The sequence below is a fragment of the Sturnus vulgaris genome, chromosome 11 (assembly GCF_052056855.1).
Source record: "Sturnus vulgaris isolate bStuVul1 chromosome 11, bStuVul1.hap1, whole genome shotgun sequence".
Lineage (NCBI taxonomy): Eukaryota > Metazoa > Chordata > Aves > Passeriformes > Sturnidae > Sturnus > Sturnus vulgaris.
Window position 1 is genome coordinate 17836146 of NC_142253.1, and position 26426 is coordinate 17862571.

A 26426-nucleotide genomic window follows, 5' to 3' on the forward strand; every position below is an offset into this window, starting at 1 on the left:
GTTATCCTGCTGGAGGTGTGGGGTTCTCCCACCCTCTTCCTCCAACAGATCTCGAGTTTTGTAGCCTCTCTCTCTATGATGCACATGTGTAAATACAAAATAAAGTGTTACTCAGAAAGAAAAGTCTCTCTTGCAATGGACATCCCAAAATAAACTGGATCAGGGTCAATAAATCCCCAGTTTAGAATACTCAGGAGCTGGGAGAGCACATGGAGCCTGTCCTGTTCTTCCTTCCTGACCATTCATATCTGGCCACTGTTAAATATGAGGCTGAGGAACTTTAGTCTGAGCTGGTATGGCCTGGCTTTTTCTCATGTTTAATTGGGGATGCAGAAGTTTGTGGGGTTTGATGAGGTTTCTTTGGGGACCAAAATTCTGCAGCTTTTTTTTTTTTAATCTGGTTTTATTTGTTTTTGTTTTGTTGCCTTCTCCTTCTGAAAAACTGACCCCTTTTCCTCTGTGTTCTCTTTGTAGATAGTAATTGTCCAGTTTGGAGGAAAGCCATTCAGCTGCTCTCCCCTGCAGCTGGACCAGTGGATGTGGTGTGTATTTATTGGATTAGGAGAGCTGGTGTGGGGTCAGGTAAGCATTCAGGAAGCTGCACATTCAAAGGTGTGATATTGTTAATATTCCTCTTATTTCCTTGCTCTCTCTCAGTGCCCATTGCAGCCCTCACTGAAACCCAAGGTGCTCTTAGAGAGCTTCAAGGAGAGATTTATTAATAAGGATAATTCATCCCTTTGTTCCTTTGGGTTTTTTTGTTAATTTTGACATCTTTCCTATCTAGCAGGGTGTGCTGTCATCAGGGCCATCTTCAGTTAGGCTTTTTTATGAAAGATGTTGAATCACAACTCAAGTCCTTTAGTCATAAAAAAATGCAGCAAAGGCAAATGCACTGTGACCTTCCTTGGGACAGAATTCCTCCTGTAGGATGTGGCAAAGTTTTGGAGCTGAAATGAAGTTTCAGTTCCCTTGCTGAAATTGCCATTCTGGCCACTGTCATAGGGAAAATTCCAGTGCCCTTAAAATCTTCCTGCAGTGATTCCCCATCCCCATTCTGTGTGTGAAGGATGGAAGAGGGAATGAAAAAAAATAAATTTTTTGCCTTCAACAATTGTAGAAAATGGCAGTTAAATTAACGTGTCCTTTTCAATTTCTGCTATATCCCCTGTGATCATTGGCTAATAGATAATTATATATTGATGAAGAAACAAATGTCAGTGAGATGATATTAAATAGATTGGGATTGACTCTCTGGAAGTGATATGCAGACACAATCAGTATTGTTAACATTCAACATTATTCTTTTATGTGCAAACACAGGTTCCAAAGTTATTAATATTTTTTCACCTCTAAATGCATTGACAGGGTATTTAAGTTGTTGCCACCTGGTGCAGTAAAGAAAAAGTGAAGTTACATTTTTTTCTCTCAGATGTAAAGGGATTTGTAGATCCACAGTTTGCCTCTATGAAGAGTCAAGAAATTGCCCACTGCAACTGAGTTCTGCTGGACCTGTAGTGAATAAATGCTTGCTTTCAAACCTGACTTCTGAGGAAAAAAAAAAAAACAACTTTTTTTGGCGGTTTTGTCTCATTTTTCCTTAGAAATAAGCTCAGAATCAGAACAGCCTTTAATGCATATCTGGCTGAAAACCACCACGATTAGAGGATTCTGCTGTAATTATTACTTGAGGTTGGGATTTGACTTAAGGCCTTGCAGGAGGAAGACCTAAAATCAATTTGATAATCTCAGAAAGGAAGGATTTTTTGGGTGTTTTTCCAACTGTTTGGAAAATATATCAACTTTTGGAGAAAGGGGAAGTCAAGCAGGGAGAGGGAGAAGAATCCAAAGTGTTTCATTCAGCTGTGAAAATTTCCCACAGCCTTTGGTCAATTTTTTGGCTTCTAAATTTTGTTCTCCGTGGCTTATACATAACCATCAAGAACTAATACTAATATTAGCATTTTTTTTCACTTTATTTGCCCCAGGTTTATTGTGAGATCTTAGACATTAAATTAAAACTACTGTTGGAACACCTCCCCAGTTTTATCACTGAGAAGAAAGCAAATACAGAGGGGGGAAGAAAAATCTGTCTTGTAGTCAATATTTAGTGATCAGAAAAATAAAAAGGACTCTAAAAAAGAAAATTTTTTTCCATGATTTACAGTCTGTAAAGGTCTGTCTTCATGGAGTTTTTCAGTGAGAGAGAATTCTTTTCCTTTAGCAGTGATGCTTCTCTTCTGCCTCAGCCTTTTCTGTGCTGCTGTGACTCATTCTAATTCAGCACAAAACAAAATTTTATTTATTTATTTTTTTTTAAAATCCACATCCTGAACCTGCTGTTCTTGTGAGCCATGGAAAGCAATCGAGATTTCCAAGTTTTGGTGTCAAAGCAGACACTTCTGAAAGGAATTTAGGGAGAAGTTTCCAGGAAGGCACTTTGAGATTCTTTGAGGGCCAGTTTTCTAACAGCTCCCATCTCTTCTGAAAACCAAGCTCGTTTAAAGTCTTCCATATCCCATTCCCAGAATTACTGATCACTTATACAAACTGTGCTCATTTTTCTGGGAATAATATTTGCTTCTTTAATCTGCATTTATTGAGTCTGTGTCCTGCACTGGCTGGGTGTTGGCAGACAGAGAAAATAAATGAATAATCAAAAAAGCCATGTGAACACCTTAAGAAAAGAATTAGAGCAGAGTCTCATCAGCCTGGCTGAGGTGCTGCAAGAGAGGAACATTCTGTCACACACAATCCTGACCCAATACACTTATTTTAATGAATATCAGCTTAAAAATCCTTTATCACCATCACTTTCATCAGATCCCAGAGTTTCCAGTAGTTTCTCTGTCACTGTAGTTTGAAAGCTGGGAGGCTGAAGGACTTTCAGTAAGTATTTAATGGATGAGAATTTACCCTTTCTTTTTCTCTCCTCTTCTGTCTTTGTTCATGTCACACCATTAATTTTCCAGGCTCACATCTTGTTTTTCAATCTCCCTTTAAAAAGGTTTTATAATAGTGTAGAAACTGTATTTTCTTTTTCTTCAATCTATCTTTAAAAACAGTGTAATAAAAACTGGTCCTGTGGAGTTCAAGGAGACCCTCAGCAAACTCAAAGGTTTGCTTTCACCATGAAAATATCCAGAACCTTTCCATGTGTCTTCACTGCATCCATTCCAGTTTACAAAAAAAAAAAAAAATTAAAAAGTCTCTCCTCACCAATTTTCCTGCAGCTGTCTTGGTTCTTTCTTCATTTTTCAGACATCTGAGCTTCACAGTTGTGCTAGCTCACTGCTGAAATGAAGACAAAAAAGAGAAAATTGCAGCAGTTTTTTGCTAAGTGGGTCCAATAATTTGTTTTGTAGATTTACTTGAAGCATTCAGTATGTTCCAGGTAATGTCTTGTTTAAATTGCCATGATTTGCTCCTGGTTTTATGCAAGGAATCAGAACAAAGAGAAATTGACTGCCCAACAGGGTAATACTGAAATGGATTTAAAATAATTGTCCAGCTACAGTATCTGCAATTTTTAAAGATTTTTCTCCTCTCTTAATTGCTTCCAAGGACCACTTGTCTGGGCAAACAGAATAAGAAGAGAGGTTAATTTAATCAGAATTTATTGTAATAAGGACACAGAGTGAGAGAGAGCCCCATGAGAAATCCAACAATCAGATCCAACTTTTCAGAAAACTCAATTTTGATAAATGCCAGAAATGCATTTCAGCTGCTGGAACAAAGGGAAGCTGAATCCATGAACCAAGGGAGGGTGAGAAGATTTATCAGCATGAGCTACAGTGGATTTTCACCTCCCATTACCATAAGTCATTAGAAATACCCAAACTCTAATTGCAGAGCTATCAATCTGGTTAAGTTTTCTTTACATAATGGCATTGGAATATTTCCATCTTGTTTTATCTTCTATTTGTTTTATTGATAAGACTTTTCCCAGCCTTGAACCTGCTCCACATTTTGGTTTAGTGGTGCAAGTCATGCTAATTGTTTACACAGTAAATTAAAGCTTTTTGGGACAAAAATGGAGTTGTCCAAGTGCAAAGTGCTGTTAGGAACAGACTTAGCTCACCTTGATAGATCTGACTAAAATATGATTGCTCTTTTGTAATTAGCAGATTGTTCTGCTGTTGCTCTTGAATGAGGCTTATGTTTTCAGTATTTTTTTATAATTTTAGGTCATTGCAACCATCCCAACAAGTAGGCTAAAGTTTTTAAAGGAGGCAGGGAGGCTCACTGAGAAGGAGGAGGTCCCTGAGGAAGAACTCAATGAAGATGTTGAAGAAATAGATCATGCAGAGAGAGAACTCCGACGTGGACAAATCCTCTGGTTCCGAGGGCTCAACAGAATCCAAACCCAGGTATGTTAAAAATAAATGCCCACAAGGTCCAAAAACAGCCAAAGAAATGATTCATGTGAGATGAAGGAGAAATAATATTAACAGGAAAGCCAAGGAGTGTTTGTGTGTGTGGAGGATGGCACTGGTTAATTGTTCTTGAAGGAAAAACGTGAAAAACAAAATAGGGGAACTGAGCAAAGGGGGTGTGTGCAGCAGAAGAGATAAACTGGAAAGATATAAAATGCTAAAATGTAAAAGCAGGAATCTGTGATTTGAGAATATCATGACTGGATGTTCTTTTTCTCCTGGAGTGATGACAGCTCATAAGATTGTGCTGCTTGGCCAACGTCAGCTCGCAGAGTGTTCTGAAAGCTTTCTAAAATGTATTCTTTGATTTGCTAAAAAGAAAAAAAATACATTGTTGCTGCCATTGCTGCACTAACAGAATAATTGAAATTGAGTCTGAAGTATGATGTAGAATTTGATTAAAAAAAAGAAATCTGTTCAGTTCTGGCACTGCCACACATCAATCACGATTAAAAGGGATTGATTTTCTTTCCTATTAGGTAATGAAAAATGTGGTTCTGGATTTTAGTAGGATTTAAGCTGCCATTAAATATTGAGGTGTAAGAGTTGGCTACTAGGAACAATTCTTGAGAAATATCTCTCCCCAACTTTTGCCAAGCACAAAAATCCATGGCATTTTTTAATATACCAGACCTTTGCACTGAATCATGGTGCTAAATATAGTGCAGGTTAAGGAGCTGTGAAATTTATCCTGGAGTGCTGAAGAAAATCATGTGAAGTATTTTGCCTTTTCCATTGCAGTGAAGTGTTTCATTGCACTCAGGTGTGCTCTGCTTGATCTTTCTAAGATCAAGTATTTCTGCCAGCTTGCAGCAGAGAACAGACATCACCACATCAGATGTGTGTGTTTTACATGAGCCTGACAAGAAAAAGAGGTGAATAATTAAGAAAAAGATCTTTTTTTCTTGAAAGAATCTTCTAAAGAACAATTTTGTCTCAGAAGATTTGGGGTTTTTGTCTTCATCCAAGATAAACAGCACATTCTGCTTTTTCACATCTGCAAATTGATACTTTTTTTTTTTTTTTGGGAGGGGGGAAGATGCAGCCATGAGTTTATTAAAAAATGATGGAAAGAAGTCAAATTAGGGCAGTGAGGTCATTTGGCTGCATCTGCAGAGCATAAATAAAGAGGGCAGAAACTGGTGGCAGAGAGATTAAGAGCTGGGGAATTCCCAGGCTTCTGTGGTAAGAGATTAAATACGGATCTTCAGCTTTGAGCTTGTGTGTCTTGACTCCATTGAGTCATGAGCACTCATCACTAGAGAAAATTCAAATTTCAGTTGTGACAAACAGGTGCCCAGGTACTGGTGATCTTCAGGGCCAGATGAGCTTTAATGTGCATTGTTTTCTCCCTGGTGCCTGTAGGAGGAGTGTTGCCTGTTGGCACTTCTGTCACGATGTCTTTCTGGTTGGGGTGAGTGTAAACGACTTCAAGTAACACAAAGCAAATTACATCCTTGCAGTTCTCTTCTTAGTCTGAGAGGTAGCTTTTAGTTCTGCAACTCTTTGTCCACTTAATTCACAGAGAAATGATTCTTTTACACTGCTTAAACCCAAATGAACATTAATGATATCTCTTTGCTAACATCCATCTTGGTTTCCTTTCTGCTCTTAGTTGTAGAAGCACCTCTTGTAGGATGTCTCCCTCCACTGTGATTTTTCTTCTCATTTTATTTACTCAATGACTTTTTTGTTTTTGCATCCATTTCACATCTGTGGAATGATAATGAAGATTAAAAAAAACCAAAAAACCAACAGATTCCAAAGCACTGCCCAGGTGTGCAGTGGAGAGTGATGGACTTAGGCCAAATTTGATCCCTGCTGTGGGGCCCATCCAGGTGGATTCATTCCCTTATAGCACATTCCTCAGGAGGCCAACAAAAGAAGAGCTCCTGGAAGAAGACTGGGATGTCTTTAGCATCCCTGGGAGGATTTGCAGGAATCCTCTGCTGTCTAATGCACTCCTGGAGATGTGGAAGAAGGTAGAACATCCCCTCATTTTTTATCTCTGAGGATGGCAGACTAGGATGGAACTCTGGGCTCAGGACCAGCTTGGTCATTCAGTCCCAACACCACCAGTTTCCACCAGCTGTAAATTGAATTATTTGCCCTTATTTTCTCTTCAGTCACTATTGGACAGGTGGCCACAGCTGCCAGTAAAACTTCACTGCTGAAACAGAGAACCTCCAACAGGCTGGGGGTTGTTTGCAGGTAACCAACACATCTTCCTTAGAGTGCTGCCATCCAAACCCCTCCAAACTGACAAAATTTGCAGTGTTAAAGAGATTTTTTTTTTTGTCTACATCCTCTCTCAAACAGAGGGTTCAACCCAGAGGAAAGTTTTCCATCAGGATTTTTCTGTTTCTGTGAGGACATGCATAAATTTACTTGAAAGAGAAGTGTATGAAAAATGCACATAGTTAAGCCAGAGACTATCAACTTCTGATGCTCTTTTCAGCCTCCTTTTGTCCATTTAGATATTTTGTTGTCTGATAAATATGCAATAGGGAATCTCAGAATGCATGTGTGTTCCCCTTCTCTGAATAGATGTGTTTCCTTCCTGGAAACCTCTCTCAGATGGCCACTGAGGGCTGAAGCTTCAAAAATGATTTCTCTTAGATATGCAAGTTTGAGGAGGGTCTAAAAGGGGTGTGAAATTGCATAGAGACAGGAATTTCCAACAGTTTTCTGCATTTTTTGCCAAGTTTTTGTTGCTATTCTCACAAATCCTTCATTCTGAAGGAAGACAGGATTGATCATGCTCTCTTGGAATGCCTGACAGCCTTTGGGGAGTTCACCAAGTTCATCTTCAGGCCAAACTGCACAATCTGAGTAAAAAACAGGAAAAAAAATATGCATCTCACCTCTTCTAGTTGTATATTGAAAGTTTCTCTAGTTGCCTCACATTTGAGAATAGAAATGTTCTGAAGCGAGGAGATTCAAAAACTTCTCAAGTTTGTCAGGATTTTACACCCCCAGCCTGATTCTTTCCTCTTCTGCTTCATTCATCCTGAAATTCAGTTTGCTTTATCTGCATCAGATGGGAACAACTGTCTGAAGTGTTCTGAGAATAAAAGGAAAAGCTGAAAAAAAAAAATCCAGGTGAGAGGGTAACTGCTACTTGAAGGTTGTTTCTCTTCTGATACTAAAAACCACAATGTGGTGCTGGACTGCATTTTTCACCCTTCATTTTTCTTGTAGAAAACATGAAAACTTTGCTCTTGAACGTTCAAATGTTCAAATGTTCTCTTGAACAACTCAAACCTTCCAGCAGTGAAAGTCACTCCTGGCAAGAAGTTCTGAAGCTGGGCAAAAAGCCAGCACCTCATTTTATGGTTTCCATGTAGCTTTTCATATAGAAAACATCACGGTAGCCCTGTGTAAATGGAAGGGGAACTGATTATTTCATACAGAAAGGTGGCTTTTTATTTTTTTTTTAAATTTTTAAATTAATATCCTGTTTGGAGATTAGGGGAATGATACCTGGATCTTACATTAACGGCAACAGAAATATTTCTGAAAATCTGTTCTGTGTTAAAAATCAGGAAAAAAATTCTGTTCTGCCAGGACTAGCCTGCTACTATCAGATTTTTATTTTTTTCTTAAATTGCTAGTCACATATTTTTATTAGCTGTGCACACCTAAAAAATTGGATCTTCTAGAGTATGGAAGAGAGAGAAACATGAGACAGGTGGGAAAAATGTCAGCCTTATGGATAAGCTTCAAATGTAGGACAGCATTTTTTCTCTACCTGAAGGCCTATAATGAAAACATAATTGCATCCTATATTATGTTGGAAATTTGTTTAAACTTATGAATTTTTGTTTCCTTTCTCTTCCTTACCAGCTTGTTCTAAACAAATGCATTCCTTTGTCATGAAAAGGTTCCATCTGAATTCGAAATGCACTATTTGTTTCCATGAGCTCTTCTTGGTTATTTTCTGCTTGGAGAAGATAAACTTTTGGAACAAGTTCTTCTCTTCTTTCTTGGCTTCAGTCAGAGCTGTGTGTTCAGCTCTTAGGATTCTGGAGAGGTTGGCATCCTCCCACCAGGAATTATATCCACGAAGAGCTGGAATTCCTTTTTTCAGGAGAAAAGCAAATTGCATGGCTCTAATTCTTCTTCTCTGAAGAAACCATTAAATGCAGATCTCCCCTCATCTTTTCACTCTTGCACCAAAGGCTTTCAGTTTGTTAGGAAGGCTTTTGCACATCTAGAAAAGCCCTTTGGCTCAGGGTTTATCACACAAATACACATTCCATGCCCTCACTTAGGGCCTTTCGAGTCTTTTTTGAATGGTCTCTTTTGAAGAGTGCTCTTCACCTGGGTTAGACCCTGGCAATCCAAGATCTGTATTTAATTCTACTTTTATAGAGTGTTTCAGGTGAGTATTTAATTCAGTGGTTTGAGCCATGTGGTTTTTCCATGACCCTGAGCTGAAGATCCCCTCGTCCCCTATCCCACGTGCAAACTCACCTCACATTGTCCTTTGATTATGTGACATTTGCACTGGACATGTAATTCTGCTGCCAAAACCAAAACTCTCCAATGCTGTGGGCACTGCTGAGACTGCCCAGCCCTGGCTGTGTGCAGTGAAATGGTACCAGGGCTCACACAGAACAAATCAGCCCCTTGGGTTTGTGGAGGAAAATTCACTGTGGTAATTGTACAGCAGTAACCTGGGATCCTTTTTCCAGCTGGCTGTGGTTGATTATTCCCATCAAAAAATGCAGGAAAGTAAACAATGATGGCCAGAAAAAGGTTAAGAGAGGGAAAACATCCATATTATTAAAGTTGCAGCCCTATAAATTGGTTTATTCCCGAGTCTGACCACAGCACAAAATCATAAATTCATTCTAGTGCTTCCCACTTGGAAAATTTAGCAGGGTTTGCACCAAAATTTATGCTGTTTAAATGGATAAAAATACCACCAATTTACCTCCTTCTAGGCTGGGAATCTCCAGAAATGTGGGTTGCATGAGCTGGTAACAGTGGGTTACTCAAACAAGTAGTTGGTTGAATTCCTCCCAGGCATATTCTGCTGCTTTGTCTGCTGGGGTTGCACTGATGCAACAGAGAGGACATTTTGGGGTGTAGGGATCTGTGGGGTTTACTCCTGCCAATCCCTGGCTTTCCCTCTGTACCCAAAGCCTGTTTTTAATGAGTTTATAGCGGTGCCAAAGGATGCCTTGAAATACTCAGCTCTGTTTTTAACTCCTCCACTGTGGTGGGGAGTGAAAGGAAGATAGATCTGTCAAACAGGGAGTACAGCAGGCATATGAAAACAAGCAGAAAATTGTCATGTTGTTTGCTGTAAGAGTCAATCCAGTTCCATGTCATTTTCCAAGTGATTTTAAGTGTTCTGTATAAAGATAAAATATTAATATCTTAAATCTCCAGTTATAAAACTCCAAGATTCTTTATCATTAAGCTAAATTTATACAAACTTTCATTACAGAAAAAGTCATCTAAAATATTGGAAGATTTATTTTGTCAAACTAGTGTACTGACAGCCCTGGGTTTGTAGACAAAATGGAGTCATATATTGAATTTTAAAGTTTTTCTGTTTTGGTTGAGTGTCATTCCCGTCCCCCTTCCCCAGATTCCAATTGAGTGACTGAATTTTTCTCCCCCTGGAGAGACATAATTTTAATCTCGGTAGGAAAAAAAGAGTGGAGATTAGTTATATCAAGTATTCCACCTGATTTGATTTACCTCTAAATAAAATGGTTTAAACTTCGCTAAAACTGTCATTTCAAATTTTCTACTGTTTAAAGTGATGCAGCTCCACTGCCTCCTACGGAGCTGCCTCATTTTACCCAGCCAGAGAATTTGAATAATTTCTAAAATCACTGAGAAGGAACACCTTGATTCCAAGGCAAGCAGAAGCGTGTGCACGGTCGATTTGTTGTTTTTTTTCATGATGATTCCTGTCAGTTATGCAACTGTGTCCATACTTTAAGCAACTTGTCTCGTTCTTTCCTCCGTTACAGATCGAAGTAGTCAATACTTTCAAGAGTGGCACTTCCTTTCAGGGGGCTCTCAGGAGACAGTCCTCCGTCACAAGCCAGACCCAGGATGTAACCAATATTTCTAGCCCTAGTCACGTATCGTTATCCAATGCTCTTTCCTCTCCTACCAGCACCTCTGCTGCTGCGGCTGGGCGTGAGTGTGAATTCTTACTGCACCCGACCCTCAGAGATGCCAACTTAGCCACAGTGGCCTCAGAGCCAGCCCCTCTGCCCCGCTCCCACTCCAGCCAGCCCCCGAGCCTGGCACATGATTGATTACTCTGTGTACAGTAGATGCTCCCCAGGGGTTGCTCTCTCCTCCCCTCTTTGCTGACTCTCAGTCACCACAGCAATTTCTTTTCATTGGGAGGAGATTTCGGTTTTATTTGAGAGCTCTCTGCCTCGTTGGGTATATTTCCTACTGTTTATAAAATGCAGTGTACATGATTCTAGAGCTTTAATGATTTTTAATGATTCCAGAGCTTTTCACCAGGAAGACTCTGTAACTTTTCCAGGAAAGACATGGAAAGGAAGGAACAAGAAGCAGGGAATCAGGTTTATGATGCCAGGCTTAAACTTTACATGAAAGATGAAATACCTATTTAAGTTTATTCTCTTTCTCTTATTTAGTTTTAGATTTATTATCTCTTATTTAGATTTATTCTCTCTACCTTATTTAGATTTAGGTTTGTTATCTCTGTCTTATTTAGGTGTAGATTTATTATCTCTAAATTCACTGGCAGGTAAGCGTTGAAGCAGGAGGGACATTGACAAGTTAAAGGACAGTGTTGAAACAACAAAATTGGTGTGGTAACAAATTCCTTAGAAGAAACAGATTTCTGAACCCTAAAATCCTGACACAGCTTGGTTTTAGCTGCAAAATATCCAGTGAAGAGATACTGAAATGAATGAAAAATCTTTGAGACAGCTGATAAGGAAGAGCTGGTTCAGTAACAGAAAAATTGCTCAGAAAAATCTAACTCTGTTTCTAGAGTTTTATTTATTCAGGACTATGAGTAGCTATTTTTTATTACAGCATTAAAAGAATATTTAAATGTGTAAAACTCAGTTTACAAGCTTGTCCCACACTTCAGAAGATAATTGGTTTATATTCCTTATAAAAGTTTTAGTAGTTGGCCAAACAGAGAAGAAACTGCTCTCATCTGTCTGGCCAACAGAGCCAGGGAAGGCAAACAGAGATGGGCATCAAATTCCAGAGCTCCTGCAGAAAAAAGGAAGCTTGACCTTTCCATTCTGTTTGAGTGCAAACCCCCTCAGTATTTGCACACCAAACATTCAGACAGGAGTTTTATACCAGCAATTAAAATCTTATCAAACAATCACAAAATAGTCTCAGAAGTATTTGTCCATCAGACACATCTCTGAAGGGTTTTTTTTTTCTTTTTTCATGTCTGGTGGATTGGTTGGTTGGTTTTTAAAGTGTTTTCATGCAACAGCAGAGCACAGCACCAGAAGTTTTGTTGGTTTTAAAGGAGAAACTTTATTTTTGCTAAAGCTATTTTGGTTCCAGCATTGGCAATTACTTCTTGGAGATTTTTCTATATTTTCCTATTTTTGTCTTGGGAAGTGTGGCATGAGAACTTTCATCTCAAGAGCCCCAGTTATTCCAGGGCAGCAGCAGGATCAGGGGAAGTGAAGTCATGGAGGTTCCTGAGCCCAGGTTCCCTCATTTCCACACTGAGCAGGGTACAAACCCCCAAATTCCAAAGCAACTTTTAATCCAGGGAATGACTGCCTGGGATAGAATTTCTCCATTTGAGTAGGAAACTGGGAGCAGCTCGTTGTGCTGTGGTAAATGTTTCCTTAATGTGCTGTAGCCAGCACTCTGGGAGGAAAGATCTAATAAAATTTGAATAGACAATTTATCTTCCCTCTCTACTATCCACTGCAGCAAAGAAACGAGAATTGGATGTTCTTGTGTTTTGACAAGGGCCTCACTCGTTTATGGGCTGAAGTTAATGAATAGGGAAAAGCAGAATCTGCTTCAGCCTTTGTCACCTTTCATTTGGAGAAATACAACAGGTGTCCAGAGCTGCTTATGGTTATAACCACATTTCTTCAGTGGCTATAACATATTTTATATTTTACATAAATTTATATATTCTATTTTATAAAATAAAAGATATATTTGTTTTATAAAATAAAAGCCAGGTGATTGATTTGTTAAACTTCTCAGAGATAAGGATCTCTATGGCAGAGGGCAATTAGAGATTGGGATTTTCAAGTGGTTATTCTGGACTGTTTATTACCACAGCAGAATGTCTGCTGGTATTAAATCAGAAACTATAACACTTAGGGAAAGTTTTGATTTATTCATGCAAAAACACAAATTTAGCAATGGCAGTGAAAAAACCTCATCAGGTAAAACCCCCATGGTTTTTATTTTTAAATGGTTTTTATTTACAGTGGGTTGCTCATATTCAAGAGCAAAAGGAAAACCTTTCCTAATCCAATGTCATAGAAATGGGAGAAATTTTTGTGAGTTGGAATTTTTTTGAGGAAATCCCAGTTGCTAAATGCTCACCTAGGGCTGCATTTCAGCTCTGTGCTTAAAATGTGTGTGGGCACACAGGACTGGCTGCTTTCCTCTGAGCTGCTCAGGACAGCCCAAACCCATTTTCTTCTTCCTATGGGGTGGGAAGGAAAAATGAGATAATTTTACTTCTGATTTTGAAGCCTTTCCCAGTCTTCAGGATCGTTAAACATACATATAAATATATCATGGAGAGTATCAAGAGAAAACCTTGAGAGTATAGGGAGGAAAACAGGGTCTAGTTCTTGAAACTTGCTCAGGATGTTGCAACAATTGGGATATTTCAGGTGTCATTTTGGGTGCCCAAAATGGAGAAGGTCCAGTATCAATTAATACTTAATTAAAAAAATAGGAATCACGTGATGCTCTATTAATATGTCAGTCTAATTTAACAGAGCATTTATGAAGCTCTTTACTAATTGTGTTGCTTTTTAATATAAAGTTCATTGTGACACCTTCCCAATCTGTGAGATGTCTCCTGCAGGTTTATAGTAACATTTTTGATTTTTTTTTTTTAATTGAATGTTTTTCTAGTATTTTTGGGCAAAATAATGTTTGATTCAAAGCTCAGTGCTTGCTAAAAGAGAAATCTGCCTGTGGAATGCATCCACTCCTACAATGGTTTGTGAAACAGATTAGCAAGTTATTACCTGTAATTAGCAGCTATTTACAAATATGGCCCATTCAGAGATGTGAAAATCCTTAATTAAAAGCAGCTTGTACAAGGGAATGTTTAATAAAATACTAAAGTTTCTTTAGTGAGCTATCAGGGTGTTTTTACCAATAACAAATTAGAAATTTCTGGATGTCACCTTTGATGGATAACAGTGAGGTCTGTGAGTCCCTTATCTGTTTTGAAAGATGTTGCAGCTTTAAATAAGCAGAGTAAAAATTCCTGCAAATTAAAACCTGGCATTTTGTATATTCTGATAAAATTAGGAAATTCATTTAAATGCACACTAAATATGTGAAGCTGTTTAATATGTAAGCCTTTAAGCTACAGAAAATGAAAATATGGGGAAGTGAAGCAAGGTGGTCTCAGACCTTCTCAGACACAGATTTACACACACAAATTTCTATCATTAGAAAACTCTGCCACTGTAGATTTGAGGGTGGGTTCAGATACAACCTTTGGTAGGTTTGTGTTTTATATGTCTTTCTTTCTATGCTTTATTTAGGGGGGGGAAGCCCAGAACCTTGGGGCAGTGGAGCATCATTTTTTTCCTTTTGAAGCTCAGAATTAGTAACACCAAAAATTAAATTTTGCCTAAAATCTACCATGTGATTAAAGCTTTTACCATTAAATTTTTTAGTTATATAGAGGGTGAGAATATCTAACTGTACACAAAGTAACCAAGTCTTTATCCCACTCTGTGTATTCCTGGTTCTCAGATGTTTATGTTAGCAATAGGTAACCCCTGCAAAAGAACACTGTTTCAGATTTTTCCAAGAAGGACACACCTTTAATATTCCTTTTTACTTGCTCTTCCTCTCATTCTCATATGGAGCTCATACTCTTCCCAAGTGCAAGCAGTCAGGAACTGCAGGTCCCTCAAAAAAAAAAAAAATCTCTCTTTCAGAAAATATTCTAATTTTTAAGTTTAGGGAGCATTAGGGAAACAAGAAACAAACCAAACCCCAGCAAAAGGAGACCTCCCAGAGTTCCTTCTCCTTGGTTCTCATGAGAACTGTCTTGTCAGAGGTTTTTAGAAGTGAATATTTAATGGAATCACTTGAAACTTTTTACTACATGAACCCAGCAACAGTGGCCTCAAGTGACCCACTTGTATGGTGAGAGTTATGACTCCAAATTTTCTAGCAGCAGTTCAAACCTCACCAATCAATCACCGAATGGTCTCAGAGGTATTTGTCCATCATACAGATCTCAGAAGGGTTTTTTGGCTTATTATTTTTGTCTGGTTGATTGGTTGTTGGTTTTTAAGCAGAGTGTCCATGCAGGAGCAGAGCACAGCACCCTTAAGGCTGGATTTGTGCTCAGCCTCCATTCCTGGAGGGGCCACGGCCACAGCTGGGGCTTCATGTGCACAGCAAGCAAACCTTTCCCATTGCCCTGTGAGTAAAGAGTCCTTGCATTCTGAGATGTGCCAGGATGTGTAGGGAGCAGGCTTGGACGTTCAGCGTTGGCTGGGGGTGGCACAAGGACAGGAGCTGTCATTTATTTGCAGGGTGAGGTGTCACCCAGGGCACGAGGCCACCAGCATCTGCAAATTGTGTCACACCAACGTGGGGCACTCAAGCTCCATTCCAGTGGCTCTCATTTCCCAAGAGATCATCTTAAAGATTTCATTTAACTGTTTGCAATCTGTTGTGTATGAAGAACTTTTAAATATTTACATAGCAAAATTTCTGTGAAGGAAATAATTCAGAATTCAGAGCTAAAACTTAAAATAAAGTCTTGTTTGAATGGAATTTTTCATAAAGAAAAATGAGAATAAATTTCTTTTAAAGAAATCATCTACTTTAATAAAAACTGAGGCAAAGATTGCTGCCCAGTATGGATCTACATTCAGATCACAGACCAAGCCCAGTGGGCATTTTCTGTACAGGAAGGTACAGCCATCAAAGGAAGAAATGGAACAAACAGAAATTAAATAAAACCCACAGCTAAAATTATATTTATGAAAGTTACACCATGGAACCAGAGACTGGGGTTCCACAGTAAAGCCTAGAACCAAGGTTTGACAAAACCCTCCTGGGATGTGCAAAAAATCAAACTCAACTCTTGGAACTCCTCCCTGAAGTGTAATGAAGCAGATTTAGAGCCCAAACATAAACCCAAGCCCTCAAGTGGAGATGTGCCATGGCAGGAAGGCTTAGATCCTAAAGCACAAACAGGTTCTTTTAAAGGCTTGTGTGATTTATTGAAATCTGATACAAAAACGTCAAACTCCATAATTTTGCAGTGATCCTGCTGTGGAAAGTGGAAGCCCTGCACAGGCTCTGCCCATTTACTCTAAAATCCAGTGGAATTCAACCTTTTGTGGAATGAGAATCAGGCTGTGTGGGTGCTCTGCTTTCCTTGCTGCCCATGGTTTGAATTTTGAGCAGCACTTGCAGGATTTGCTGCATCTTTATGTGGGAAGAGAGTAGCACAGATAATGTTATGCATCTATTTCACTTGTTAAAGCAGAAAACTAGAAATTCTAATTTTTATACACTTTTTTTTAACTTTATATTTGAATTTGCTCAACTTCTGCATCCTACTCCCCAGAACATACAAGGCACAACATTTACAGGTGACCCCAATTCATGCAGCATCTCCTGTGGAAACCTACTCTGATTTTACTCACCTAAAACTGGGAGGATTCAAAAAGAAATATCAATATCCTGAAGATGTTTTCTATTTCAAAGCTTTCCATTTGCAATAGTCCTTGTCCAAACTCCTTTACCTTTGTACAGTTTAGTCTTGACCTAGAGTAGTCTCAGTTACACCTAAGAGTTGGCATCTCTTTGCAAAATTGACCTCTTGTTTACAATTTTATACTAATCACCTTACTGACCTTTCAGTATTGAATTTATTTGCTGTTGCAGTGCCCTACTCTCTACTGTCTGAATATTAAATGTGTTTGTTTTCCCAGAGGGCTAGAGAACATTGGACAAAAGGGTTCAGCAGGAGAGAGTGAAATAAAAAGAGGTTGTGAGTCTTTAACCTTGAGCCTGAAATGAATGTGAACCAAACTCCAGATACTTGGCTTAGATGAAGCCAGGTAAACATTCGAGTATAAGCCCACACACTACCAACCAGAACACAGCTTTGGTGCTTACAAGGCTTGGGAGATTTTGCCTAGATGCTTGTATTTAGGACTGACATTCTCAATATCACCTTTTTCTTCTGATGGGGAAAAAATTTGTAGTATCTGAAATTCTATTTCCTTTTTTTTTTTTTGTTTTTGTTTTTGTTTTTTTTTTTTTCTTGCCTGATGCAGTATAATAAATCTGACTTTCAAGGTGGGATGAAGCTGAAGTTTTTTTCTGTTACAGCTCCAGAGAAGAAAGAAGTGGAAACTTATAGCAATGTCAAAAATGTCCTGAAGTGTTGTCCCCGCAGTCTTTTGTTAAAAGCAGTTCATTTTTTTCTGTTGTCTCCATTACTGTGAGAAAAGGGAGCTGTATCTCACTGTTTGTCTTCCCTTGGCATTGTCAGTCTCATAAAGAAACACCATTACATGAACTCTACATAGTTCATACTAAACCAACACTTCCCAGGCTCTATCCATCATGGATGTCCCTGCTTTTCCATGCTTTTACAGCCATAACAACATCCCAAGTACATCTGCTTTATTTTATCTTCAAAAAAAACCTGGCTGAGCTTTGTTTCAGCAGAGCCCCGAAACGTTTTTACACCAACTATTACCTCTTGAATCTTGAATTTAAGCGTGTGTTAAAAGAATTTGTAGCTGTTGGGCCATGTAACTCAGGGTAAATATAAATATTTTTAAATCTGGGAGTTGGATCAGCTATAATAGGTAGATTAAATACTGTAGTATTATGGTAGAGAAATTAAAATGCCACCTTTATATTCAAAAAACCCTCTGCCTTTGCTTCCACTAAGTTTTGTCCCTGCAAGCAATAATTTGATCCATTGGGGGGACAGACTTTGGAAGTGATTTTGAATTTTATTGTAATGCAGAAATTCTGTCACAGAATGATGTGTGACATTAAAAAAAGAATTAAAGTTTTCTTCTGGTTGCCAAGCTAAACGTGCAACATTTTAAGTAGAGAGGGGAGTTTCCTCAAAAGCGAAAAATTAATGCAAAACTAATATACATCTCCATAGAGAAATTTTAAGTGAAGATAGAGGTTTCTACAGCTCCCTTGTGAGGAAAACTATTTAGAAATCTAATTTGATTTATTGTCAGCCTTAGGGACTTGTCAAGTTTGGCCCTTCCATTACCATTGCCTTCAGAAGATGAACTACCTTAGGTGTCAGCAGAGCTGAAGCAATTCTAAGCTGACATTTCCAGAACCAACCAATGTGAACAGGTGGAAGCCATTCTAGAAACACCTCAATGTTCTTGCAAGACCCAAACAGTCCTGGCCAAAAATGTTGCCACACACCTTCACCCAAAGTGAGAGGCTGCAGTTTTATTTTCAGATCATGAAGCTAAAAATAATTATTGCAGTGCTCCCCTGCAATGGCTCATTAATTAATTAATTCCAGAGGCACTGCAGAGCCCCAGATCCAGGTCGTGGCAGGCACGTTTGCCTGTCAAACACAAAGCTTTCCCTGGATTGACTAGAGGCTGGGAATTAAATCCAAATGAGGTGCCAAATGTTGGTATTAAAGCAATATAAATGTTTCCCTAGGTGGGATGTGGAGCTCACAAATTGAGATCAGTTTCACCCTTGCTAAACCATGGAAACTTAAATACAGTTTGTTGATGAAGAAAAGCTTTCCTTTCTTTGGATTCTGCTGGATCTGTTCAGGATAATATCAAACTCTTTTGTTTATGTAAAAATTTACCTTTGCTATAAAGAATCCAGCTGATAAATAGAACTGAAGCCTATGCTATAAGAAGTGGCTGTTTCCAAGCTAATGAAATTATCGTGTTAATTGATAAGCTGTAGCATCCAGCTGCAGCTGAGGAGGTGACTGGAATTTGTGCTTAAAAAGCCGAAATAATGGGGAGGTTTGCAGAAATGTCACCTCATCAGCCCATACTCTAAAGTACCCCCAGTACAAAAAGTTTCCTGATTTAAAATAGGGCAGTATGGGAACGTGGTTTTAAGGCTGCCTCAACAATCATACAGTTTTTTTCATCATTTAGACTAATTACTCTGCACTTTAAAAGACAAGCTTGGAGGGCATAGATAGAGAAGGAATTTGTTACCTTTTTTGTCTTTAGCAATGCAGAGGAATCTCTTACCCCCCTCTCTTGACTCTACAGAGCCCTCACACAGCTCAGATTCAGCTCTCATAAACCCCTGGCTTTTATTTCCAGGAGCTCTCTTAGGTACACTGTGTGATTGCAGTGGGTAAAACCGATTCGAAATTGATTTGTGGATTTTATTGTGCAAGACAATCTCTCTCTTGCACCTCTGCCAACCTAAAATGTTCTCGCAGCCCAGGGTCTGGCTGAGCTGTTCTGTACCACTCCAATCCTCTTACCTGGAGCATGAGCAGTCACATGAACTACTTTTTGTACTGTGCCCTGCTGTTACCAAATGTATCTGTGAAGGGAAGGGAGAGAATTTGGGCTGACCAAAGGATCTGAACGTGGCAGGACTTCAGCTGGTGATGAATATCCAAATTCAGAGAGCATAAACTGAGTTCAAAGAAAAAAAACAAAAAACAAAAACAACAACCCAAGTCAGCCTCTTCCTCAAATGTGCTGAAATTCTGTACAACTTGGCCAGCTCCAAGCACGGGATCAGCTGGACCCCACAGCTGGAACCCTGTGGCCCTGTGCCATTACTGAAGTGCAGTCTGCCAAGGCAAAGAGGAATGAAAGCTTTCCAAAGCAGTGGTGTATCAGGCCAACCAACAATGTGCAGCATATTTACATGTAAAAAGATCCACATGCCAACCACCAAACCATTTCAAATGTGCGTGGAGAAGCTTTCACAGTACCTGCTTGCACCTTTTCTGCCTCTGCCTGTGTTTTAGTCTCCCCCCTGAGAAATGCTCAAGGTTCTCTCATGGACTACATGGAAGTAGAGGGATAGAACTCATACTTAGTCATGAAACATTTGCCAACAGATCACGTTTTGCCATTCCGTTTTTTCCTCTCTGCCCCTCCACCCCCTTCCAAAAAGTTCTGTTTTTTTCAGCAGTAACCCAGCACAACCCTTCACTTCTTTTGAGAACTGGTAGGTCCCTGGGACGTAGAGAGCATCCCTCCCTTTGCCCACCCACAGAGGACATAGTGTCCCTGCTCCTTACTCTGCTCCTCCCATTTCCTACTGGGCAAATGCTGGGCACCATCCCTGAGAATCGCTGGGCTGAGTCTTGAGTTGATTTTCACCTCTGTTCTTACTGCCAGGTGGTTTCTGGCATTAGGTGGCCCCTGGCACAGGTCACTGACCTGCTTTAAAGACTGCATAAATGGCATAAATCGTGTGGCTGTCAGCATTTAACTGCACGACTGAAACACCAAATCCAAACAGCTCGCTGTTAACAATGGGACTCAATTCAACCCAACAACCAATCCATTATTTTATTTACATGTTCTTCTATTTATGAACAAGCTGAATGGCTAGAACAGTGGGTCTATACTCGAGTGTTTACCTCACATCTGCATGAAGGACAAATAAAACTTGGTTCAACTATACTATGTTCACATTATCCAGGCTTCCAAGTGTAGTTGTTGTGTGCAAGTTATCTCTGTTTATGTGGTAACTGTGATTTTTTTTTTTTTTTCCCCTGTGGTAGCATGATTACGCTTAGTACTTTGTCTGCTTGGCTTTTTGTGCTCTTGGCTGCATCCATTTAGATTTTGCTTTAAAACATTGATATTCTAGTTTTTACACTTGGCTCCTGTGTGTGTCTCATACGTACCCATCCAACCGTGTCCGTGTTCCGTGCTTTTCTGTTTGTGAAGTGTGATATGTTATGTGTAATGGTTTTTTTAACAACAATACAAAAGAGACTTTTTAATTAAAAAAAAAAAAAAGCCTTTCTACTTACTCACTGCAAAAAAAACTATCAACATGCATGGTTTGACATTTGCATTACAATTAACATGGCTTGTCTTTTACTAGGGATGTACCACACGAGTGGACCTTGGCTTTCTTTAACCACTCCTCCCCATCAGTTCTTTGATGGCTTTAAACTTTGATTTATTTTAATATTGCAGTTGGTACAGACATACAAAATGCACATAACTGAGCCACTCGTTTATGCATATAACATCCAGAGACTTTGGACTCCAGCTGCCTGCACTGCCCTAACCATGTGCTACATTTTTCACCAAGTGTTCTCTGCCCTGCTGCTGGCTGGGGAGGTGCCCTCTGACAGCCCTTTCCTTTTCTCCCCCCAGATCCGCGTCGTGAAGGCATTCCGTAGCTCTCTCTATGAAGGTTTAGAAAAACCAGAATCTAGAACCTCTATTCACAACTTTATGACTCATCCTGAATTTAGGATAGAAGATTCCCAGCCCCACATCCCACTCATTGATGACACAGACCTAGAAGAAGACCCTGCTCTCAAGAAAAACTCGAGTCCACCGTCCTCGCTGAACAAGAACAACAGTGCTATCGACAGTGGAATCAATCTTACAACTGATACAAGTAAATCAGCTACCTCTTCTAGTCCAGGAAGCCCAATACATAGCCTGGAGACATCACTTTAGCTGAAAAGGTCACTGCAAAAAAAAAAAAAAAAAAAAAAAAAAGAAATATAAAAAGTTAAAGTAAAATAAAATAAGAAACCCCACAGCAACCGAGATATATAAATATATATATTAAAAACATTGCTGGCTGAAAAGCTGTTTGAACTCTTATTCACTCTGAGACAAGTGAATGAATTGTTGATCACAATGGTTTTGGGGAAAGAATGAATGGCTGATTTACATACCCCCGTTCCCTTTCAGAAAAATAAAAACAAAAAAAAATCCTCCTGCATGAATGTACTGTACACTGCTGGCCCTTCTTTCTCTCTTTTTGTTTGTTTTTATTTCCTTTTTGGTTTTTTTTTGTTTGTTTGTTTGTTTGTTTTTTTCCTCCTTAAGCAGGAACTGCAGAGGACTTCTTTCTGAGGCTATTTATCCAATTCACTGGTCTGTGAGTTTTTGAAATGCTTGTGTGGCATGGACTCAATTGTATAGATTAATTTAAATAACTTTTTTGAAGTTGCAAAGCTTATCTTGCACAGTAGATTTGCACCAGTTGGACAGAGGAACTTAAACATTTATGAGACTATATATAGAGATATATACATATAAGTATATAGATAATTAATTATATATATGTATATATCTATCTATATATATATAGTTATATATATATAAAGTTTCTTTGTTGGCATGTTGCCTTGTTTCTGCTCAAATTGCTCTGACTATTTTAACTTATTTATGTCCTAAAAAAGAATGTAATTTGTTTACAAACCTGTAGATAATATCCTTAACTATTTGTAGGGTTAAGAAAGCACTTCCTGCCGAAGTAGTATAAAAATGGCTCAGCTCAGCTCATTGAAAATGTCTGTACTCTCGCACCCTGGATATTTTATTACAACCGTGTTCTGATTTCTGCCTGATTTCTTTTTTTTTTTTTTTCCTTGTTCTTTGGGGTTTTTTTTGTTAATAATGTAGATACTGCTAGTAAATAACAAAAGAAGCCAAAATATAACACATTGGATGTAGCATTGTGATCCTATATACAGGGAGGTAAACCAGGCTTCCTTTGTTTCAAATAAAAATCAAAATGATCAGGTTCTCTCCTTTTTTTTTTTTCCTTCCTTCCTTCCCTCTGATAATCTGCTTGAACTCGTTTTGGTGCAACGTACAATAATGGAGGCTATTTCATTCTTTAGACATACAGCAATGGCTTCAAAAACTATTTTTAGAAAAACATTAAATGAGTTTATAATTTAAAATAAGTTATATTTGGTTTGTCTATATGGAGATAAAACAAATGTTAAAATCTTGTGATATACTGTGTTAATCCTTTTCAATTAGTACTTTAGGCATTTATTTCCTTATTATTTACAAAGTATGGGCTGTTGGCATTTTGGATGAAAATCACTGTAGGTTGTTGCTTTGATTTTTTTTTAAAGAAAAATATAATTTCTGCACTACTAGGACTGAACGAATCTTTATTAATTGTGTATTGAGATGTGCTTTGTGTGATTTTATTTTTTTAACCAAGCTTGTGTTCCTGTAGTAACACAGTAATACATCATTTTACCTTGAGCTTTCTACCAAGAAAGCTGCTTTGAAAACCTGCAGTACGGAAGGTGAAAAACATTTTTCAAGATGGTAACAGCCCTAAAAACGTAAAAATTATGAGCTTATACAATTGCTATGTCAACCACTTGAATGCTAAGCACTTTGTGGATCACAGATTTTTCATAAATAATTTTTGTATTTAATATAAAGTTTGCTTGGAGACTTTTCAGCATATGATTTTTTCCATAACTGTACAGTGCAAAAGACATTTGGAATTACACAATCGATTATGCCAGGCGTGTTGGAACAAAACACCCTCCAACCATCTCGATCAATTGAGTTGTTAAAGGTGTTTTTCTGGTTGTCTTAAAGTTGGCTCCATAACAGTGGTGCATCTCTGCAGTCACAGCAGCTTAACCAAGCCAGAACTCTCCAAACCAAGCTTAGACTCATGGCCAAACTGCAGAACTGAACGCAGATGTTTCCAGGGTGCATCAGGACTCTCAGCCAGGTAAAGCTCGAAGCAGCTTCCCCTGCCAGCTGCCGGACTCTGGGGTAGGAGCTGCCTGCTTTAGGCTCAGCTCGGTGCTCCAGGCGGAGCCCAGCAGGGTGCCCAGGTGAGCAGAGGCACCTGCAGCCCCCCTGGCTGTGGTAGCTGGCTGCCAGGAGCAGGGCTGGGCAGCCAGCCGGGACCGTGCTCCCCCGTACACCACGGATGGGCTCTCTGTCAGAAGACTAAAGTCTGTCTATTCACAGGGAAGCCTCTAGCTTTGGACTTGAACATCTACAGAAGCTATTAATACTGGAACAGTTTCTTTTCAGCATCTTAACACACTGACTGTTTGCCTTTTTGTTTTCAAACACTCTTCATGTTTTTTTCTCGGTTCCATTTTTTTCTTTTTTTTTTTTTTTAATTTTAAAGTTTTTTTTCCTGTAGGAGTACCCCTCCCTAAGGTACCATTCGCAGACTTGAAAACTGTTAAGAAAACGAACACTGCATTCTGTGTATATATAGTAAAACATATATAAACTGAGATGCATAGAAAACTTGGGCTTTTGTGAGCAGAGACTGTGCTTTATGTATATGATAAATGATAGACTTTTTTTTTTTTTTTAAAGCAGAATAGCTATGACCTTTCAACTACAAGTCGTGCATCACAATTCCTTTCTTTTATTGCTTGACCTCTCTGTGATGGGAACAATGGATCAAAAACCAAAATGATCAGTTTGTTAAAATTCCCTGCAATATATAAATGCTCGCTCTCTACGTACTGTACTTAGCAGCATGAGATTTGTGGACAACAATACAGTGGTACATTGGCAATCCATCCCACTAGGGGTTATTAATATATGTTCATTCATCTGTTTTTATGAATTTTTTTATCTAGACAATAATTGTAAATAAAGAACTTACTCTGTCTGTTCATTTAATACTATGCAAAAGGTTATGCTTTCTATTGTTATTCTTATTCCTACAGTGTGATGCTGGAATGTTTGTGGTTTCAAAAAAAAAACAAACAAAAAAGACAAAAGTAAGTAAAATATGTGATGTAAATTATTTTATAGTTTGAAACAAAATGATAAAGATTTACTCTTGCTGCTTTCTGTCTAATAGATCTCTCTTGGCAGGAGCACAAGTGGAAAATTTAAAGAAATAAATTCACAAAGCAGCATGAACAATAATGGTCTGAATGTAACAGCTTTCTTTATTCTCACCTGCAGTCACTAGATGCAGCTGTGGATTCCCACTGGGATATTCGGATGTGCAGGAGGATGTAAATCTGGATTGGCAGTGAGGACCCTGCTCCCCAGGCAGAGTTTGCTTTCCTTGCCCAGGGGCTGAGCAGCCCCCAGGGCTGTAACTCCTGCCTGGCTGGGCCAGGAGATGGAGGAGGGAAGGCTCCAGGGAATGCTGCAGGGAAATCGCTGGAATGAGTGCACAGAGAAGTCAAATGATGAAGTGAATTTGCTCAGGAAACAAGCAGTTTAATCTTGGCCCTAAGACCAGCAGCTCTCCGAGCTGTTCCTGTCATGGATGGCAGCTCTGCACTTACACTGATTTTTTTCAGCTCTTTCTCCCTCTGTCACGGTCAGAAAAACGAACTTTGAATCTTCCTAGAACTGGGGAGTTCATTCCAGAACTCATCCTGCCACTTAAGACCTAGGGAAGAAGGAGGGAATTCTCCTTCCAGTGCTCAAGCCCTGAGTCCAGAAAAGTTCCTTCCCTTTTTTTCCAGCTTAGACTGATGCAGTTGTTCATGGACTGCAATGCAGCTGTGCTCACACAATATTGTTGCTTTAGGAGTTAGCCAAGCTGGCCAGGTGTGAGGTGAGTCACTGTCAGATAATCTCATTTGTAAAGGTAAAATGCTTCAAACTGCAGATTTTTCTCTTTTCTCATCTTGATTTCAAACTTTTAGTCACCAATTCTCTATCAGAAGTTATACTTGATAGAGGCCAAAATGAAATAGTTCTACACTGTGAGGAAAGTTACCAACAAATAAAAATGTACTCAACACAGTGAATTCAACAAAACCCCTACAGAAAACAATTATTTAGACAGCAGATCTCTTGGAGTAATGGAACTTTACAGCTACTTTGGAATGAAACTGTTTTCTGCTTTGATTTTGGGAGCTCGGGGTAGGTAATAATCAGAAGATATTTTTACTTTAATTCTCTGTCACTCATTTACCTCCTCCTTCCACACATAAGTTTATTTTCAGCCTCAGTCCAAGTGCTTTTGGCAGGACCCTTCATCTCTGCAAAGTGTCTGGGAGGAGGTGTTGGGAAGAAAAAATTCTGCTGTTGTTCAGTGTGTTTTAAACACTCTGGGAATGCTGGAGCCTCGGAGATGTATTTTAGGAGCTTTACTTTTTCAGGGGAGTTTGTGAAATACTTCTGAGCACGGGATGGATGTGAGTTGTAGGTGCAAATTGGGAAAAAAAGCAAGAATGAAATTCCCCACAGCACTAAATTGCTGTTCTGTGCAGCAAACTGAGGCTTCAGAAAGGCACATATTTGAAGCTTTTACTCCATGAGGGACAAGCAGGGCTGATACCCTGATTCAAAATAGGAATGCTGGGAGTTTTTAGCTGTTTTATGCCATGACCATGAGGGTAAACATTTTGACCTCTGTGAGAAAACCAGGTGGTGATTTGCTGATAAAGAAAGGGGGAAATGGTGAAAGGAGAGGCAAAAAGGGGAAATGAGGGAGAAAGAGGAAGAAAATGCAGGTGCCTTTATAATTTGCTCTATACTGAATTGAAATGGAGTTGTAATTGCTTGTAACTGGCTTGATCTGGCGCTGAGTTCCAATCCAAGAGTATTCCCTGTCTGAAGGGTTGTCCAGTGGAGTCTAAGAGATTCCCAGAGCAGCTGTGAGCAGGTGGCCTCCAGCATCCCTGTGTACCTGCTGCTCTCCTGTGCCAGCACCCCCTGTGCTGCTGCTTCTCCCTGGGCCAGCAAATGTGGGCACAGGGGAAGCACCAGGGCTCAACCCTTCCCCCTTTTGGTATCCCAGCGTTTTTAGAGTGGCTTTTGAGGAACCACAAAAGGTAAGCACTGGGTATTTGCCATTTGA

The 26426-nt window shown here is 39.2% G+C and overlaps 1 protein-coding gene across 24 annotated transcripts in view; it reads left to right on the forward strand.

Annotated features, from left to right (window-relative positions):
• Window positions 1–21367, forward strand: part of ATP2B2 (ATPase plasma membrane Ca2+ transporting 2) — a 388888-nt gene extending 367521 nt beyond the window's left edge. For 17 of the 24 annotated variants that reach the window (XM_088171667.1, XM_088171659.1, XM_088171668.1 and 14 more), the window contains 3 exons: window positions 475–582; window positions 4188–4370; window positions 21002–21367. In XM_088171667.1, coding sequence (XP_088027793.1) covers window positions 475–582; window positions 4188–4370; window positions 21002–21313 — 603 coding nt within the window. In that variant the 3' untranslated portion in view covers window positions 21314–21367. Of the gene's footprint in view, window positions 1–474; window positions 583–4187; window positions 4371–10429; window positions 10602–16600; window positions 16657–21001 lie in introns of all 24 variants that reach the window. The other 7 variants (XM_088171679.1, XM_088171677.1, XM_014869753.2 and 4 more) reach the window with 4 other exon arrangements.
• The last annotated feature ends 5059 nt before the right edge of the window (window positions 21368–26426 follow it).